This window comes from Amblyomma mixtum, chromosome 1, assembly GCF_055824585.1.
Source record: "Amblyomma mixtum isolate Tamu chromosome 1, ASM5582458v1, whole genome shotgun sequence".
NCBI classification, from domain to species: Eukaryota; Metazoa; Arthropoda; class Arachnida; order Ixodida; family Ixodidae; genus Amblyomma; species Amblyomma mixtum.
Window position 1 is genome coordinate 223,840,593 of NC_143012.1, and position 20,795 is coordinate 223,861,387.

A 20,795-nucleotide genomic window follows, 5' to 3' on the forward strand; every position below is an offset into this window, starting at 1 on the left:
GTGTCACGCTTGGCAATTAGCGGCCGCTCGTCCTACGGGATTCCCTTCTGTCCGCCCTCTCTTGGGGAACTGTTACTCGCGCGATCGACGCGCACGCGTGAGATTCCGGATGTCGGAGCGAGCGTGGAATCATCGGCGTAATGTGGGCGTCTTTTCAGGAAAAAGAAAAAATGACGATCGTTGTTGCTCTTCCGCTTTTCGGGGCAACTAATTTTTCGTTTTGCAAGCCGAAGGGGAAAGGAATATATTAACTCTTTTGGCACTGCTACTGCATTGCTCTCAATGTATCCGGAGGAGGAAATTCTACGGTTCTTTTCTCAAGAAGGCGTTGCGAAGCGGGGCTTTGCCTCGGGCACTTCGAGCGTTACCGCGCGTCGAATGGCGTCAGTATCGGTCCGCTTCTGAGGAAGGCTCTTCATAGTGGGGTTTGCCTTTGGAAGCTAGGGTAGTAGTTGTTCCGTTTCTTTCGCTTATATTCCGCGTATAGTGTTACGGAGCCCGCCCCATACAAAGGTAGCGTAAGCGTATGACCTTTTCTGCTGTTATGTGTAGTAAATATTTTAATGCTATTTCATAGTGTGACATAGATACCATGCATGGCGTTGTGTACATGTTGCGAATGGGCTCCCGCAAACGTTACTGTGCCTCTTATATTCGTCTGATTACACAGAATGGCAAGGCCGAACACTCGAGAAATAAAAGTACTGTATGCGATATCTTTTTCGTGTTCCCAAACAGTAATCATCGTGGAAAGTCAGGGACCCGTTGGTGGCGGTTATCTTCTTTTTCACTTTGAATTAGGATGAATGGTGTTTTGGTGAAGACGGTACTGATTCGTTATTTTGTAAGTCATTAATGTAAAATGAAGACTTCTATTGGAAGACTGAGCACGATTTCGGGTTTGGAATGAATGCGTGATCTATGCATATTGTTTTGTTTTTATAATTAAAAAAAAAAATATTTGGGTCCGTTTGAACAGTCACCCCTTTCTGTGGACAGTCGTAAAGCTATTGCCTTTTTCCAAAAGTCCGTGCCCACTTCTCATAGCGTGTATTCAACAAGGGTACCCGAACCTTGCGGTGCCTGACTGCAAACTTGCATGTCAGATTGTATGTATTGCAAACACCTTGTGTGTTTTCTGCCAGCAAACCTCGTCAGATGGGTTCACAGATCGCAGAGCGCTGCTTCAGCTACTAAAGCATACACCCCCTGCAACTGTGAATATGTGGCGTGCTAGCGTGCTATAGTGCGGGTGAATAGCGTGTATACATAATGCATATTTGTTTCCTCGTATTTCTTTCCGTTTTTCCTTCTGCATGACCACAGGGCGGAACAAAGGACGTTTCCCTCACCGTGCTACGCGCGATTGCGGGTGAATGATCTGCACTGCAGCTTCGCTCTGTACTGAGTCGCGTGCCCTGCGCTATACATCGCGTGTACACGACGCTGGCAACTTTGTGACCGCACGCAAACGCAAGGAAACTGTACGCAGACCTGTCCAGCCTTCCAAACACTCTGCTCCTGGCGTGAAACGACTTCTTCGGAGACTTCGCTCAGCAGTGGCATTGGGATTGCGCGCGTGATTTTCCAAAGGAGAGACGAAGAGGTTGTGGGTTGTGGAGGGAGCGGGTGGAGGGGGGGGGGGGGGAGGGTTGCTAAGAGAAACCGAGGGTAACCTGGCTGCACTGAAACTCCCGCGCACCAGCTCTGCACACATTAGCTTTTTCCTTCCTCGTAATGCGCCTCTTATCTGAAGCGAAGGCCATGATACAGAGAACTCACGGTCTCCGTGCCTATTGCCAAAGTGGCAAAGCTTTTAGTGCCAACGAAATACTCTTTCTTTTTTTGCTTTTCGCTGCTACTCGTGTGTACAAGCCGCGCTATTATACAATGTCAAACAATCTACGCCCGGTTTCACAGCTGCATGTGTAACTCTCGCGCACACGCCGCGCCCGTGATACCGTATACCTTGCACGGCGATATTGTATCAGGTGCGCGTGCGTCAGACCGCGCGGGCAGTGCAACTCCGGAAGGCGGAGAGATAGGTTAAAAGGGACAGCGGAAAAATAAAGTGCGAGAGTAGAGGAAGCGAGGAGTAGGTCGATGTAGAAATCGTTTCCTTTTTTTTTTAAATATATATTATGCAAGTGATCTTGCTTCTGGTTCTTTTTTTTTTTTCTTGGGGGGTAGATGTACTCTTTCTCTTTTGGGTCTCGCGAGGGTTAGGAGCTTTCTCTAGCGGGTCAGCGCGGCCAAATGGAGTCGCACCCTCATCGAACGACGAGACTTCGTCGCGAAGACCGGCCGGCCGGCCGGTCGCACGCGATGTGGTAGGTGTTGCTCTCGTGGTCGATCGTCGGCGGGCAATGGAGGGAAGGTAAACGCTCTCGAACTCTCGCTCGCGCTTCGCCTATCTGTCGTTCGTTCCTTCCGCGGCGCTGCGCCACCTTTCATCGCCGTCGACTTGTTCTCTTCCGACCCTCTCCCGGTAATGGCTTTGTCTCGGGCCGCGTCCCGCGTCACCGCCTCGTGGTCCGCACGCCGCCGCGAGGGTTCGCCTCGGCGTTATTGCGTCGATCCCTCCGCCAACCCGTGTCGTGGTGGTGCCGGGCGCAGAAGTGCGTGTGTATCGACTCAGGTCGGTCGCACGTCGTCGAATCGACTCCGCTTAGACCCTTGCCTGCTAGTGGTCGCGTTGGTTCGCTTCGTTCCGCTGGTGGGTGCTTCTCTGGTGCTGTTGGCGTCGCGTCGGCGGCGGTGAAGGCAGGGACGAGCGGCGGTCGGGCATTCGCTCCACCGCCGATCTCCTCCTCAATGCTATGGTCGAGAACGTGGGTGAGTCGAGCAGTTCTTCGTTGATGGTTCCAGCTGTGGCGTCGCGTGAGAACCTGGTTGGCACGCTGTCCTTGTTGCACAAGCCCTGCGGTCTGCTGAAATCGTTTAATGTGGTCGTTTTTTCCCGTAGAATTGCATGCTAGTTAGATTTGCGCGCCAGATTTTTCGCGCGTTTTTTATCCTCAGTGCAGATGACACCTGGCGGGTCTAAGCTCGCCTAATTAACAGGAGAGACCTTTCGTGTCTTTATAAAGCATACGCTGACACATGGCCCTGCAGGTGGATGGGCAGGTTAGATTCATGTTACGCCGGTTGTCATGAACTCGTAGGAAGATGTAGAAAATGGTTGGAGTGGTAGCAGAAGAATATAGCCTCAACAGAATAGAAGGGCCGGTAAGGGCATTTGATTGGAATGAGTTTGTTCAGCGGTTTCACTCACTACTTAGCGTGCGTATCGGCAACTCTTTTTCGTGCGTGTTGACGATGTGCTGGCTCTTACCAAATGAGCTATAATTTCTCTCTTGCGCTGTAAAGCCTGGGATTATGCAACCATTTTTGCGAAGGATAAAGGAACTAGAAGAGTAGCTGGAACGTCGGAGGCAGCAAATGCTGCTCATCGTTTGCTGATGCCGAGCCATTGCGTATGCTATACGCTCCGTAGAAAAATGATCTGTGAATGGCAGCTAAGACAATGCATTGTTGATGGCTTACTTCGGAGGAAAATTTGCTCAAGGAATAATTAGGGGTGGTACGGGGCGGAAGTCACGCCGCTTAAGAGGAGTGCGTAAGCGTGCCGCAGCTGAAGGCGTGTTCTCAGCGTTTCCCCACACAAGACGAAGCATCATTTTTCTTGGCGCTTTGACGCGTTTCGCTACATCTGTTGCAGCAACAAGCTTCGGGCACACGCATGACTAATTGCGGTGCTTGATCTCGTACCACTTGTTCTGCTACGAGGAAAAGGGGTGACGAGGGCAGAGTTATGCGGGTGGCAACACGCGAAACCTGTAATTTGATCACCAGCGGGACGTGGCTCAATATCCTGAACGGCATACCACACTAGGCTGGGTTACATTCATCAGCTCTTTTTCTCGTTTCTCATCTGAGACATTAGTCGTCAATTTCTGCGGAAACCTCACGGTAAGACTGAGGCTCAAAGCACCGTGACTCACGTGAACGCCACGTGCCTTAAGAAAGCGCTCTAGTTTGTGTTCGAGAGATTATGTGTACGACGTCACACCTCAAAAACTTGAAATATAGGTCGAATTCACAACGACAACTCTTCTGTGGTTTATAGTTAAGTAATGCACAGTACTGCTTTCAAAATTTAGTAACTACTGCAGCCAATAACCTAACCGCGCATCTTTGCATGGGAAAACCGCACTGTCTCAGGAAAAAATGTTCAAGAACCACTTTACGGAAACGAGAGTTTCCCCACAGTAACCGCCTGTTTTGATAGCTGTGCGTTTTTTGTCTGTGCACTTATTAATCGTCACGGCAGCTCTTATGCAACACCTGTAGCTACGATTACTTTAGATGAACTCCAGGCAAAACACATAGCAGTTACGGCTATAGCCTATAGTGAATCATGTTTTCGTAGATGAGGAAACGCGTATACCACTCCATATGGTTAGCCTAACACCACCGGGCTCAACTGAAGTAATTATCACCATCTTTGTGTTATTTAGGCCCACCGCACAAAAACGCTGTACGTAAAGTTTTGTTGTAGCCCTTTTTAAGACTTCCGCGAGAAATCCAAGTGCGCGACTCATACCAGTATTTTCATTAAAGGGTGAAAAAAAAAAAAAAACGGAACTACTATCTACGAACGCCGTCGATACTTCGACGGTCGCAAGCGGTATAGCGGACAGGACGATCCTTGAACGAGGGACCTTGCTGCGCATTCCCCAGATGGGCGCATTTCCTATTCCGGGCAGCGCGGGCCAGGCATCAATCTTTGTGACTCCTGCGGCGGCCGTCTCTGCTGCGGCGACTGATTGTTCTCCCTTCGGACAGGAAGGAGACCACGCCCAAGCCGCGGGAAGGGCGGCTAAAAATACCCCAGCCCCGCTCGTCGCATTACGATATCGGGCTGATTGCGTTCTCTCTTCCGTGTGGTTATAGTTCCTCTCTGCTTCGGGTGTATTTTTGTTTTTCGCGCTTTACGTTGTTTACGTCACTTCGTCTCTCTTCCGGAACAGTGTTCGCCGGAGTTTGTTTACGCCGTTCCGTGGCTAGAATTGCTGCTAAAGTATATGACCTTTATTTGTTTGCCTTTTTTCTACCTTGTGTCGCCGACCGACTCCTGTCTGAGTCTAAAAAGGCATGAGGGAATACGATCGGCGGGATAAAAAATTCCGGATCGTCATTCTAATGATATATGACTCCTGCAGCTCGGTTGCAGTTTTGTATTTTGATACCAAGCTACAAGAATGGCATTTGCAAGGATGCAATACTACGGCGTAGTGTCGTTTTTCTTAACGTACGTCCGTGGGCTAAACTGACCACGAGGCCAATTATTTTCTCCCTGTTTTCGTGATATCGTGGTTTAAAGACTTTTTGGTGAGAATTAACACGCGTTGCTTTTTTCTTCCCTCTTTTGCAGATACAAGAATGCTGGAGGGGTGCGGGAAAGTAGTCAAGTATGCACTCTTCGTGGCCAACTTTATCATCATGGTGAGTCCCGTTGTCGTTCATGTCCGCTTACGTTCCTGTAGTACATAGTAGCGTCGGGAATATATCAAGGCTGCTCGGCGTCATTTTCCTGGAGATTGGTGCGTAGTTCATCGGAGTTCGTTGACACCCTAGTGCATGCACCGCAACGCTCTAAACACACGGCGCAGTAGAGTTAAGTGTTTAAACGAGAGCAGTCGCTATTTTTGGATGAGGTCACTGGGTTGAATACACCTCCTCTTCGCGTACCTTTGTGTGCGCGGAGCAAAGCCGGCCGCTATTGTCGGTAGATGAGTCAAAAGAGGAAACACAGAACCACATGAGAGCGGCGATTGTCCCGCTAAAGTAAAACGAATTACATGAGCACTAGCGCAGAAAGCGAGGGTCAGGTGATGTGTAATGGGCAACTCGCAGCGATAACTGGGCGGTGTGCTGATCGTATCGCACGCCGTTTGCTTGCTTAGAAGGCTTCAAGCAGGCGACGTTGATGTACAGCTATTGAAACACGAATGATTAAACGCCCAGGCGTCTTTCAGAAGCGTTAGGGATAGCCATGTCCCTTGTCACAACATGCCGTTGACGACAGCAGCATATTCCGAAGAACCGAACGGATTCGTTATATGGCAACACCGTGTATGACATGTAGTACTCAAGCTCTAGAAGTATATAGCGCTACGCCAATGGACATGTCATTTCACAAGCTTCGGCGACAGAATAAAAAGAAAAATAAATAAAACACAGCGGAGGCAACATAAGACTCTTCAAGGAATGCACACACACGTGCATATTGAGCAGGCTGGGCCGTTGCTTAAGCAGTGTGCGATCAAGGCCGGGAGTGAGGAAAAGCGTCTTCCGGCATCACAGTTTTATAGCTCCAGTGCCGGTGCTTAGGTTCGCTGATTGGACGTTGAATACACGTCGAAAACCACATGGCCATAGCAGCTACACCTTGTTCAAGTTTTTGTGTAACATGCACCTTTGCGTTTCGTTAAATTTCTGTGGCAGCTAAGGACACCGTCTAAGTATCACAGCGTGTATTGTGCTCTACAAGCGCGGCTTGTAGCCCCTGTGAATGCGTCTTCGCCGTATTAGCACAGCGTCGTGCCCGCAACCGGAAGAACGACCCCGTAAACGCGTCGGGAGACCTTGACTGAACGCTGGCTGCATCTCTCTCCCCTTCCAGCTGCGCGCGGGCGCCCAAAGCCTAGAGAGAGAAAAAGGGAGACCGAAGGAAAGAGAGCGAGAGAACCTCCATATGCGCGGGATTCCGTCTCGCTCAAGGGTAAAAAGACACGCGCGCACACCGGGTTTATTCGGCGCACTCCCACGTAATCAAGCCGGCAAGATTTCGCGATTCGCGTGTGCGGACCTTCCCTTTCCGATCCTTTTTCTTTTATCGCATTGAATCCTTCAGGCTTGTTTCAATTTAGTCTCCCACTTCTCTTGGTTTTTGTTTTGCTACCGCGTCGTATATTTGTTGCTTCGCCGCCGGAGCGGTAACCCCCTCCGGGCTGCTATGCAGTCGTGATGTGGTCCGTGATGTGGTGCTGCCTCGGGGCTTGGAGTAATTACGATTCTCGACCGGGTGTCATGCGATGTGGCTGGCGAGCGCGGGGCTTCTTGCATCACCCGTCATCGGCGGTGCAGTTTTTTTGGCGCCCAGAGAGGAAAGACCTTTCTTTTATCGCGGGAACGAAATAGAAAACAAAAAGCGAGGTCAGGCCCGCGCTTAAAGTGCTTTCTCGCGAGACCCAATGGAAAAAACATGTGTACGACGACGTTGGGTATGTGTGGTGCACATCGAGCCTGCGGAGGATGGCGGCAAATAGAGCAGTCCGAGAAATATGCATGACGCGATGCTGCCCCGAGAAGGAGGAATATTTGCGGTATTAACTTGCAGCCCCTCGCTCTGACCTTCGTAAATTCTTAATTTCTCTCGGTCGACTCGCGGCGCGCGCTTTGGTGAAGGTCAGACGCACGCTGGCATCCAGTTTTGAGCGTCGCCTTAACTGGGATATAAATCACGCGTCTGCAGTGTACGTTCAAGGTTATGTAAGAAGTCGTCGTTAAGTTCGGAAACATTAATTAACGCTGGAGTTTTAAGGTGCTGTGGGCAAATGATAAGCGCGCTGAACGCACAGATTATGCTCATCGTAGGTATAAATTTTAGCCGTTGGATAACTTGCTCTTTTTATAGCGAGGTCGCTGGTTCGATTCCCAGTGTGACGGTAACCGAGGTGAAATAGCCGACCGGAAAAAATAAATTCTGACCTAGCATGAGACATTACTCTCTTGAAAGGTGCAATCCTCAACTTCACTTCGAGATTTGACTTGCGCGTGATAGGGCTTCAGGAAGAATTAATTCGAGGCGATCGAAGAAGCGGATACAAAAGTATACCATTATAGTTGTTTTCAGAAAACCACGAACCTCGGTAACTTGAAGGAACGTCATAAATTCGCCACCAAGGGAACACCGGCTGCTTATTTTCCGCTCGCATTCGAATGACGTAACCGATATACGTGTGGGATGCGAGGAGCGACTGGCCATCAAGTGCTTGTAGAGGACGGTGTGCGGTTTTTGTGAAGATGTTCACGAAATCGTTTCATTATTACGAAAAGGTTAAAGTTAGCGAGCGTGCGAGCATCACGTGAATAAGAAAAAGAAAGAAAGATATTTCGGCAAGCATAATTAATCGGAAGTGGCCGTAAAAAAACACCCCAGTTGTATAAGCTACGCGTGCGGCCCTTCACTGCATAAACGGCGTTCTTCAGTGCGCTCCGCGTTGCTTAAAGATGTATAAAACCGGCGCGTTATTATACCACCCACGAAACACAGTTGCACCAGCAGTGCTAGGAGCCAGAGAACGCTACAACGAGAGCCCAACGTGGATAGTGCGTCACATTAATAAAGGTCAGGTGCGCACGGGCTTCGACTGGGCGCCCAAGGAGCGACTCGCCCTTTTGAAACCGCTTATAACACTGAGCAGGCAGCCGCAGAAGAGAGAGTCATGTATAAGAGACTGTGAGGGGCGAGAAGGGGGGGGGGGGGGGGGTATAGGGAGTTGGAGGAGGACAGTGAACAGGACAGTGCAGCGGCGTAATGAAGGGCTTCGGGAAACTGAGAGGGAGAGCGCTGGGAAATCGGGACCGGGGCTACGGAGGCGGGGGGGACCCGGGCAGGAGGGAAGCGAGCAGCCGGCGGTGAGCGCAGATCGACGTCGTCGAGCTTGTGGTGCGCGCGGGCTAGGCGCACGTGGATATGGGGGGGCCTCCGCCGCGACGTTCCTTTTTGGGTGTGGTCCGAAGCGACCCGGCTGGGCTCCGTCCCCGATCCCGGGCAGGCGGCATTAAAAATGGAGAGACAGGGTCCCGGGGACGGGCCCTGCCGGCGCCCCCGTGCTCTTTCGCGCCGGCCCAAGGAGAGCGGACACGCCGATTCTCTTCGGCCGGGCCCTGCATCGCTCCAGCCTGTGTCTGCATTGGCCCAGTGTTCGCCGTTGCCGACGCTGTGTTTGGCTGGGTAGTCGCACGGGACGCGCTTTTGCCGTAGTGGGGTTTATCCCGATGAAAACACGACTATCTTCATATTACATCTTTTGTCTGCAAACTTCTTCAAGCTATAAACCCGCTGCCTTAAGCGTGACTACCGCATATGCAGTGTTCTAAAAACACGCGGCATAGATAGAATTGAATAGAACAGAGCCGTAGAATAGGACTATATTGGGGCTGGCTGGTACTTCCTAGGTGATAGAAGAAAACAGTGTACAGATAGGACAGTAGACGTAAAGGTAGGACACTGGCGAGAGCAGGCCGGGCATGACGCTGTCGACAGAAAGAGACCAATAATGATATGCAATGAACGTACGTGAGGGATTTTGGAGCGACACGTGACAAGCGTGCCAGCAGTACTGTGCACTGCCCCTGCAGGAGGAACGTGAGCTGTGCGTGTGACCACCATTGAATCGTAGCCTACGGCCAGCCGGCAATGCAGCCGGTGACCTTAAGGTCAGCGTCGAAGTTGGCGGCATATTTGTAACTTTTACAGTTCAGCACGCATAATCTTTTCATATTCTTCAAGACTGCTATCGGTTACTATGGAAGCAGTTGAACCTTTAACTTTTTCATCTTCAAGACTGCTATCCGCTACTGTCGAATCAGTTGAACCTTTAACACTTCGAAGAACAGAATTTCGCTACGAAGAATCTGCGCATGAGGTCTTGTGACGCATAGAAGTCCATCACACGTGGACAACATGTGAAACATCCTATTCAGTTATCGTTGCCTCCTCCTTACCGTATAATAGGTGCAACAATTTTGACAGCCGTTCTGGCGTGAATTTTCCTTTATTTTTTTTTGTGTGGTATGCTCTTGCTGATTACAAGGATGCTATGCGAAACGCGCCTGTCCCTGGCCTTTGCCAGAAATTACGGTCCCGGTGATGCGGTGCATGACTAAGAGGCGAGGACAACAGATTACACATTTGATTTCAACAAAGCGGGTATTATTTTACACCCGAGTTCCTACGTGGTTCGTAAACAGTTGAGTGGGAAAAGTAGCTCATTGCCGGTGTTCACCAACGCGTAAATTAGGTCACTGACTCAGCCGCCAAGAAAGCCGTGGAGCGCAAAGGCGCACAAAGTGTCCCGAGAAGAAAGCACAGTGTGTGGAAAAATAAAACAGTCGCAGCGAATAAAGGCTCATTATGCTTCGTGTTTTCAAAAGAAGCGAAATAAAGCCGTGGGTTGAACAGGTGCACAAGGTCGCCGTCCAGAAAGCGCTCAGCAGAGCCTGCTTGTGCATCGCTGTAATTCGTAGTGGTAAGGATTCCATGGACGTCAGCTAATCGGGCCTGAGCCCTCAAATACCCGCAACTTGGCGCACCATATCCTGTTGTAATCCAGTAAGCGTGACGTGGCTTGTTCTGGCTTCCGGCGTTTGCTCTACGTACATGGCCATCGAGCAATTTCGAGCTTCGTTGGATGGCTTGAAAGGAGGCCACAATGTTCGGGACACTCTGCTATGGCGCACTTGTGGGGCAGAGATTGAGCCAGTTTATTAGTCCACAACGGTTGTTTAGTAAAAGCCATGACAGTTTAAACTGAGGCATTCGACAAGCTTGGCAAAAAACAGCAGTTCACAGACATCGCAACAACAAGCTTTGCCTTTATCACACGAACAAAGATGGTGCGGTGCATTCTCGAAAGCACCGATGTCCATCCAAATAGCATTCTCAGTGACTAGCAGGTTGGCGATAGTGTTTTGGTGCACGATGTATCAATGAAGTGACGCCCTTTGACTAGGAGAGGGCCTCTTTAGGGCTAACGGTGTAAAACAGCAATGGTGGAGAAGTGTCACTAAAACACTTAAAGCCCACTTTGGTACACGTGGCTTTGTGGTTCCGCGTTCAAGGCCGTGGCGTTCTCGTGCGTATAATTAAGGCGCTCGATTCCCTGTGTGGTGCCCAGGTTGGCGGAGTGGTGGTGTTCGCGGTGGGCATCTGGACCCTGGCCGACCGGTCCTTCATGGAAAGGCTCCTGGGCACGGACCTGTACGTCAGCTCGGCGTCCATCCTCATCGCCACCGGTGTTGTCGTCACTATAATCTCCTTCCTCGGTTGCCTCGGCGCCTTCAAGGAGATCAAGTGCATGCTTCTCACGGTAAGCCCTGTCTTCTGACGCCACTTCCTCCCAATTTTGATTTTTCACTTTACGTGCTGCGCACGGATATATTCTACTGACTGTTTCGAAGCTGTACGAAAGTAAAGCCTAAATAAATTTACGCCATGACTGCAGTTCCGTAATTGTAAACAAATCCATAAGTTTTTGTTTAAATTTAACACAAAACACGGGTACCCATAGGTCCGCCAAGTGGCACAAGACTACATTAGTCCATAGGTCTCCATAGCGGGCAGTTTTTTTCCCCCTTCCTTTTACATTAAGCGCGCCACGGTAAATTGATATGAAAGCACCGACTAGCAGGAGTTTCTGCAGATAGCTTGCTCCCCCTCTTTGCCGGCGGCCAGCACAAAGAGATGCCATTAAAACATGACAACAAGAGTTTCCACCGCTGAACAACTCATATACCCTTCGGGTACGAAACAGTTTCTCCGCTCGGGGAGGCCCTGTGCTGCTATGGTTTGCTTCCCGAAATAACTTAGGCCAGTCGAACCCTTGAAATGGCCGTGGAACACTACCAGGACATAGGGAGCTCCCGCAACGACGACCAACGGTCTTTAATCGAGCGGTATTGACGCGAATAAAGGCAGGAATTCTGCGTAGCGGAGAGTTCATTTCGGCACGACCTCGCTCAGTGACGTCGGTAAATAGGTGCATCGTCCTTCGGTGGCCCCGAACTCATGACTTCCTCGATCTGCCCTCTTAGAATCGAGCGTGCCCTGGCCCCGAAACACTTAGCATCGGAAGCGACCGATGGCCGCCGCGTCCGGTGCAGGAAACAAAATCTGCTCGGTCGACGTCTTCGTGGTAGATCGACCGGTGGGAAAAGGCTTTCTGGGAATCGCGCTTGCATATTATTGATCTGCGGAATGCAGGCGCGTGTCGAGTGCGCCGCTCAGCGTGCTCGGTGCCACGCAGCTGTCTTTGGTATTTGTTGCATCTTTGTCGACATGGAAACGAACTGTGGGAGGCTATCAACAAATGCGCACCTCGCGCGACGACGTATTCCCTGTCGGAACCTCGGGTCTTATCGCTTTCGCGAAGCAGGGGTTCTTGAACTTTTTTCTCTTTGACCAGTCTTTTGATGATTGTATTTATGTGCCCCTTTAAGTGCACGGGAGAATCAGATGAATAAACCAGCGCCCTTAAATTATAATCCATTCCCATTTGTCTAGAAGGGCCTATCATGGCGTGCGTCGGGTTAATGACCTATAGGACGGCGAATGTCTGCACATGCATGTGCGGTACCGTCTGTAATGTGTACGTTTCCGCTTGAGGTCATTGTGCTAACGGTTTTCGCCCGTGAATAAATTATGCTGATAGTGGCTGAGAAGCAGCATGTTGGTACTTTGATGCCGGAGTGACAGTTCTGTGACCTCTGCTTTTACAATCACGGAGGAAAACACATTTCCGTTAGAAGGAAAGTGTGTGTGTTCATCGGTTAAAGGCTCCTGAGTCTTCTGAGCTGATGTCAAATGAAACAGCCTGTTCTGGTGTTTTTCGTTATTTCACTCAGCAATTATTCCCTTTATTGTAAAAGAGCGAGTCACAAGTATATTTATGTGACGGGTTCATGAACACAAGGAGGCTTTTGAGATGGTACTGTTTTGAATATGTTGGAGTAGCGCAGGCATTCTAATGTAGCAACAGTTTCCTCATATTGCAACAATGAAAAACAATCAGTTTTATGTGAATTTTATTGCAACAATGAAAAACAATCAGTTTTATGTGAATTTTTGGCGGTCTCTTGTATCAATTAAATAGGTGCAAGGATATTTAGCACAACTTGTCACAATAACGCGGGACCAAGAGTTATCTGCTGCTTCCTTGTTTGAGATATGTAATCAAGAAGTTTCGTACCAAAACTTCGTTGTGTGTTGGCTAGTTTCTCCGTGCTCATTTTTGGATTTGACTATGCTTCAGTGCAGTGTTCTTAATATCTTTTATTTTGTTCTTGTCTCTTTCCAGTACTTCATAATACTATTCATGATATTCATCACAATGCTTGTTGGAGGAATATTAGGATACGTCTTCAGAAATGAGGTAAGCAGCTCAAATACACACGGTATTGTCAATAAACAGCGTGTTTCGCTAATGTTATAAATATTTTCTCATGTTTGTGTACCTAACTGGGGTGTATGCAGTTTAAGTTTCACAAAGAGCGTGCTTTCTTGAATACTATACGGCAGAGTTAGTGTGTCGAAAAAGCTGCTTCATGAGCGTAAACAGCAGGTTAACGATTAACTTGCAGGTTAGCAGGTTAACTTGTGGTAGAAGGCAATGTCAGCTGCACTTGACAACCTGCATTCCCAAATATTATATGTTTTATTAATCAAAGTCAAGCGTTACTACGACCACACTTCCTCCATCATGAAATTGATCATTTTGTGGCAGGAGTACATATTTTTCATTGTCCTTTCTATTTCTGCTCAAGTCTAAGTAGCTGTCTTTCATTTTCCTTTAACCAGGTGGATGATCGGATGTATCAAGAAATGGTTATGTCCATTCCCTCCTACAAGAACGACTCCGTTGTCACAGACGCATGGGATGCAGTGCAGCAGCATGTAAGTTGCAAACATTGAAAATATGTTAATTAGGCTCGTTGGGAGTAGTCCCTACGCCTACGTTTGAGACTCATGCTGACAGCCTTCTGAATTCTTCGGTGCACGTGTGCAAATACTGTAACAAGCATTATTGCTGCGCATATTTACAATGCAGGGGGCTTACAGGGTCAGCACCTTTAAGCTACTATAGCAGCAATCTTGTACAAGTCCAAAATCTGCACACTTAGTTCTTAATATCAGATGTTCTGTTTTGCACACATGGCAGGTAATGTGAGAACAAAGAAAAAAGATTAAGATTGGTTGCCAGCGTCCGGAGACAAAACGCAAAACAGGGCAGAAAGTGGAGGGTAGGAAAAAGACATCAACTAGCCACCAATTCAGATGTACCAACGAACCAAAATCTCTACATTGAGGCGTGCAGGGGATCAGTTTGTGACTGAAAGTAATAGGCTACGCACTATGAAACTTTTCGCAGAGGAAAATGCGTGATCAAAACGGAAGACTTATGATGGTTTGTTTTTCCTTTTATTTCAGTTCCAGTGCTGTGGTGTCCGACTACAGCCGAAGGTCGAACCGTACCGAATCTGGGCGCTAAAGAACTCGCACTTCAACGGAAACCACCAAGTGCCGGAGTCATGCTGCATGAAAAAGGAGTGGCTTCACGCTTGCTCCAAGAACCCTACGGACCGCGACACTTACATGGACGTGAGTGCTTTTTTTCCCCTCTTGCTTACTGCCATTCATAGAGCGTGCCCTCCTACCTTAATCTGTGCATACAAACTTCTGTGCTTATCTAGGCACAAAACAGCGCGAACTTCGCAGAAATCATTGTTTCTTCTAAGTGCACATCTTTTTTGGCTGGTGTTTGTGTTTGCGAACGATTCGGTGTCCAAGGCGGAACTTCTTTGTAAAGCTCTACGAACTTTGAAGCTTCTTCCCTGAGAATGCGTTGCCTCGGCCATACATAACCGCACCGGTACTGTCATGCTGACGGAAATATCGAGTAGTTTTGTTGTATTTCAAAATTTATTGCTTTGGTGTTTGCCTTGCATTTTAGCCTGCTTCAATAGGTCTGATGCTTCATATATTGCATTACTTTCACAACTTTCTCAGACCGCACTTCGTAATCACTCGTTTTGGGAGAGGAGAAGGTTGCAGTAAATTTGTAAATCTGACAGAATAACGGTACCTACGTGCACTTGGGGAAGGCATGCTCCTTTCTCTCAGAGCACTGCGAAAGAATTGCCATTTTGAACAACCCCTTGAGTGTTCATTATAACATTGCATTCCATTCTTTCTTTCTGCAGAGCTGTCACGAGAAAGTTCGAGACTTCGTGAAGGGACACGCTGTTATTGTAGGTGGAATAGGCATTGGCATCGCCTGCCTTTTAGTAAGTATCCATTTTGTAGCATTTGTAAGGCAACAGAAATTTGTCTTGGGGGCAATTCACGAGGTGATAAAATGTGAACTAAGATATCCGAAAGGTAACAATTTGTGGTCTGGCATTAAGTTACGATACTTAGAAGGTTTTGTTGCTCATTTATTGTTGCATAACTATCATGAATGGGCTACAGGCAGTTTAAATTGTAAGCTGTTTTTTTTTAGTGAAAAGAATTTTGCAGATCATGTACTGCAGCATTTTGTAGAAGTTCATCAAACTTCACAAAGAGCCTTATAAGCACAACTTACAAAGTTACTTGCGGGGATAATAATAAATCGATTGAGTGCAGCACTGGTGTTATCTGAGCAGTCGACATCAGCTTTATGGTGCCCCTGAAGTACACATAATTCTATGTGTAATGTTATGAAGATGAATGTTTTCACCTGGGTGTAATTTAGTTGCTTTATTCCTCTTGTTCTGGTAACCTATATCACGTTGCAGTGCGTGCTGTTACCCAACAGTGGGTATTGAAAATGTAACAGTAGCATTATTTTAAGTGTCCAATGCATGATTCCCATAGGTGTTAGCTCTCAAAATCGACAATATCAGACTACCCATACTACAAAAAGAATAGCCAACGAGGAAGTGCCCGTACCACAGTTCAATTCACTCTTTTATACAGTCACTGTGCAATACGGGAAGTCATGGGTCTTTGTTGACTGAATTATTATTTAGTTCTTCCTAGCCTTAGAACATGTTTTTTAGCTTGCTGACTTTCATTATATTCATCCTTTCCAATCGAGTACATAATCTCCGTGTAAAATGAGAGCCAAAAAAAAATACAATAGACGAAGGCAAGACAAGACGAGTGTCGTCGTCCAATGTTTTCTTTTTCGTGCTGTTTGTCATTTTCCACAAGTATTTGCCAGCACGCCCAATTCGCAGCGCTAAATTTATTGTTGCTTATTTATGCGCTCTGCATGTTCAGAACTTGGAGCATAGTTTTTAACAGTAGCCTTCTTTCTGCCCACAGGTCGTCGGAATGGTCCTTTCGTGCGCCATGTTCCTCATGATCCGCTAAGACAAGAGCGGAGGTTATCCATGACGTCATATCCGGCGGCGACCTGGTGCCTACTCCCCGCTACAGTGCGCATGCGTGCGTGTGTGTGTGTGCCTCGCTCCTTCTTCAACCAAAGGTGCCAACGACGCCTCCCCACGTCGCTGGCGTTGTTGAGTTTCGCAGCGGCTTTCGCCCTTGAGTTTTGTTAAGTGTTGCCCCGGTGCAGCCACGCGAAGATGACAAGCACGACGAAGGAACTCTTGGCAAAGGGACGCTTCAGCTACCGCAGCCGCCTTTACAATGAGTGGACACCGCTTTAGAAGTGCCTATACTGGAAATCACCAAAAATGCTGGAGCACGGACATTTTAAGCAAGACGCGCTTAGTTTTCTTGCCGCTTCAGTGAGAACTCTTACGTTTCTGTTGAAGTTGTTTTTGTTGACTAATTTTTGTTCTTCATTTATTGTGTATGAAAAGCTACATTTGTTGAGCAAGGACTGTAAGCGATTTTTTTTATCTCTCTTGTTGTGCATATTTGTTTGCGTGCAGCACTGTATTGTCAACTCACATTGTTCTTCATGTCGTTCCTGCTTCTCCAACCTTTTGTAATTTATTAACTTTTGTACAGCTTTTTAGATCATGCCCCTAAGCCATCTTTAGGGGACAAGGGATATTTTTGTGAACATGATAACTTGCATTTATAAACATGTTATAGACAGACAAACCAGTGTGATGATGTACTGCAGCACAAAGTATAATCACTAATAATCCAAACACCACCTACACAATGCACGACACTGCTAATTTTCTCGCACTGCAAGTCAAATATACATTACAGAACCCAGATCCTCTCGCTAAGCAATGTGGAAAGCTGAGGACGTTTTTCCTTAGTAAATAGCATGGAAGCTGCCATTTTATTCAGTTCATCGTTTTCATATCATTTTGATGCGTGATGCTATTGCGAACTGTGGTGATGTAACTCTTTGTGGCTGAAACAGAAGAACATATTTGTTATTCACAAGTCCTCGTTGCATTCTCAAGCTTGAATTGATACTTGAGATATTCTTACTTTTCGAGATAGCTTACATTACAAGACAAGTATGCTGCTATGCTGGACTGAATGTGTTTTTCATCTAGTCTTGCCTCTATGTAGTAACATTTGAGGCACGTCTGTAGAGTTGTTGTCATATTTTAACTAGACCATTCGCACTGCCTTAGTCTAACTGTTTATTCACCATTTTGAACACCTCATCTCAACTTGTGCATTCTTGTCTGCTATTGAGTCACACTGCACATATCAATTACACAGAGACAACATTCTCTTCTTTTCCACATTCCTTTTTTTTCATCTGGCACATGGTTAATACGTTTGAAGGAGAAAGAACAGCCTTTTACGACACTGGGACCAAAGGAAGACAGCCCATTGAGTACTTTGCCTTAAACTTTGAACATTCCAAACACTAGCGGTAAATAAGGTGCATCGCATATTTACACAAGTTAAACCTTGAGTAACAGTAGTTGTCTGTACACATGGGAAATGCTAAAAGGTCTATTTAAAACACACAACTTACATGCAAGCATATGTTAGTGACATGAACATATCAATGCATATTAAATAGGCTAAAGGCTTTTGCCATTTTAAGCTTTACTGTTGACCGATAAGTGCTCCCTCACACAAGAGTGATACCTTTTAACACGACTCTTTACCCAAACTTGAAGCACTGTGAACGAGTCATTTCCCCAGCCAAGCAGTGAGTTCACATTATGTGTATTCTGCTGTAAAATAAACCAGGCATCACGGCAGAGAATGACGTCATGGAGGAATACGCGCGTACGCGAATGACTTCAGTGTGAATAATTAATTTCAACACAACCTAATGTTTATGATGTCCCTGTCGTGCGCGAAATAAATTCTGTGTTCGTCTACAAATTGTAAAGCATGGTGGTTGCGCATGTCCCCACAACTATCATCACATCGCGAGACGAGAGAGCAGTCCTCGTACAATCGCGCACAACCTTACTGAACTTGGTGTCTGTCCTCATTGGTGTACCTATCGACGTGTATAATCGCTGTTTGCGGACCGTATATATATGTGGGCTTCTGGACTGTTTGCGTAAAAGCTGTTATCGCTTCAAAACTACCACGCACTTGTTGATAATCAGTGTTGTGTGTCGGTCTCAAAGTGGAGTGCAGTGAATGCTGCTCCAACAGTGCAGATCTGTGTTCCATTTTATCACTTTCACTGTCTCAGCATAAAACGGATGAAATAATTTCGTTGTATGTCTCAACTGTCCTCTCTGTGTCCAGGTACCAATAACTGTGAGTTCCGAGCATTAAGTGTCATGGCTGTCAGAACGTGCGATGTGTTGTCGTCTCCGGTGTTCTTTCTTTTTTTTTTGAAACTAAAACACTTGAGTTTCAAGGTTATGAGTACAGGGACTAGAAGTGGTGTTGCCTCAGTTTCTCGCACTGCTCGCATGTCAGATACCGCGTGTGCACATACCCGCTTCTTCATTGCGCTAAAGCATAATGCCGTGTTGCTTGGCACCGTCAGTGTAGATTTGTCTCCATGAGCAAGCATTTACTGTTCAGGCGCTCGTTGGGAAGTGCCATTTACTCTGTCTCTGTAAGCAACGTACTATAGATGTAGAAGTTTCGAATTGTAAAAATGATGTAGTTGTGCTCTCCCGTAGACCGACTCACTGTGTCCTAATGCCGTACTGCGTATGAAGCCCAGTACTTACTGGTCAGAGAGCATGACGCTTGACTGTTTTTTTTTTCTCAACAGTGTCGGTTTGTGACGATGTAAATGATCTTGCGTTGTTTTTTCCATATTTATTTCAGAAATAAACTTTGGAAACGCGAATCGGCTGTGTATTTCTTGCTACTGCTTTTCGCGCTGCGAAGATATCAAGTGTACTGGCGGATGGTACTGCATTCCTTTGCCGGTACTAGCTTATATTATTTTCTATGAAGAGAAATTAGCAGCACGCATGATTACGCGCATCTCACATAGACGTCATGGCATATGCGAGAAGAAGTTGCACTCAAGCTGGTCAGGAACCTAGTGGCCAGCCGGGCAACGTACAATCTCCCATACTACAACCACATCAAGAGTGAAATACAACAGGCGGACGCGATTTTGCACAAAGCGTATGAAACCGCGCTTCGGCTACCCCATAACACTTCAACTGAAAAGCTCTTAGCCTTGGGACTGCACAGCACGTTCGAAGAACTACGGGAAACGTAGCATACGTCGCCCAAATGCGCAGACTACAGGAGAGCCACCACAAGCAGAGTTCTCGTAAAAAAACTGGGCTACTTCGAGCAAATTGGGGAAATATTGAGAACCGAAACGATCCCCGATGAGTACCGCAGCACGCTCAGGGTGGCACCAATACCAAGAAACATGGACACTAACCGCCACAAAGACCGCAGAGAGGCAAGGGCCGACCGCTTACAGAAAACACACGCATCCCAGGATACAACAGTGTACGTGGACGCTGCCACATACGCCATGACCAGGGGACAAGACACCAACAACGCAGTGACAACTGTAGTCAACTCGGAATAACATGAGCTTACCAGCGCCTCATTGCAAGACTGCACGATAGCCGCGGCTGAAGAAGCGGCCGTCGCTCTAGCGCCAGCGGAGGGCGATTGGATTGGGCGGCCACTGACAATACTTACTGACTCACAAGCAGCCTGCCGTAACTATGTTTGCGGCAGAGTCGGTCACAGAGCACTCCGCATACTCCGCTTTGTAGACTACAAGACACAACAGATGCAGAACCACACAAGCCGATCAAACTTAAGATCACCTGGGTACCGGGGCACACGGGGGTGGCAGGAAACCAAGAGGCGGACAGTATAGCTCGAGGATATACTAACTACCGAGCATCCAACGTCAACGACCTTGAGGAATCCCTGGGAGTGCCTCAGGAATACGCGACCATACTAAACAACTACCAAGGCAGCAGGATGCGGTATCCACCACCGCACAAATCCTTAAACAAAGAAGAGGCTGTCACATGGAGACAACTACAAACGGGGTCCTATCCAAACCTAAACGCACTAAGTAAAATTCACCACACACTTTACGAACACAAATGTGCGTGGTGTTATGAAAAACCTACACTGCATCACATAACATGAGCATTTCAAAAAGTCAACGTCGTTCCAATTATACCAAACCCAAGTGCGGAGCAATGGGAGGGTCTGCTCTCCAGAGACTGCCGCGATGACGAGATCGGTCTGATACGGCGAGCTCAGCTGACGTCAGCATCCAGCGGAGCCCTGGTATATATTCTAGGCACTATAGCCCTGGAATAGGGGCAACTGACCGTTGCGGCGATGGATTCATCTGACCGATTAAAATCACTTTCGCTAGAGCTAAATAAAGTTATCCTATCTATCTATCTGTTGGCAAGAAAATTCGAGGCCCGCAGGCCTCCTGGGTCTCCGTACGACCCCACTCACGGTTCATGTGGTGTTGGTACATGGCGGTGGTGGCGCCAGATGGCGCAACTTGTCCATGAGGTGGCCAAAAATCCGGTATATCGGGTCCAATGAGCGCGTGTGCACTGGCTGGCGCTTGATTAAAACGAAG

At 47.7% G+C, this 20,795-nt stretch overlaps 1 protein-coding gene across 6 annotated transcripts in view; it reads left to right on the forward strand.

Annotated features, from left to right (window-relative positions):
- The window catches only part of Tsp74F (Tetraspanin 74F), a 339,549-nt gene extending 320,497 nt beyond the window's left edge, over positions 1-19,052 (forward strand). For 5 of the 6 annotated variants that reach the window (XM_089564383.1, XM_089564393.1, XM_089564386.1 and 2 more), the window contains 7 exons: positions 5,438-5,508; positions 10,971-11,162; positions 13,149-13,223; positions 13,649-13,744; positions 14,279-14,449; positions 15,052-15,135; positions 16,160-19,052. In XM_089564383.1, coding sequence (XP_089420509.1) covers positions 5,446-5,508; positions 10,971-11,162; positions 13,149-13,223; positions 13,649-13,744; positions 14,279-14,449; positions 15,052-15,135; positions 16,160-16,207 — 729 coding nt within the window. In that variant the 5' untranslated portion in view covers positions 5,438-5,445 and the 3' untranslated portion in view covers positions 16,208-19,052. Of the gene's footprint in view, positions 1-2,501; positions 2,836-5,437; positions 5,509-10,970; positions 11,163-13,148; positions 13,224-13,648; positions 13,745-14,278; positions 14,450-15,051; positions 15,136-16,159 lie in introns of those variants that run through there. The other variant, XM_089564374.1, reaches the window with a different exon arrangement.
- Positions 19,053-20,795: the final 1,743 nt, after the last annotated feature.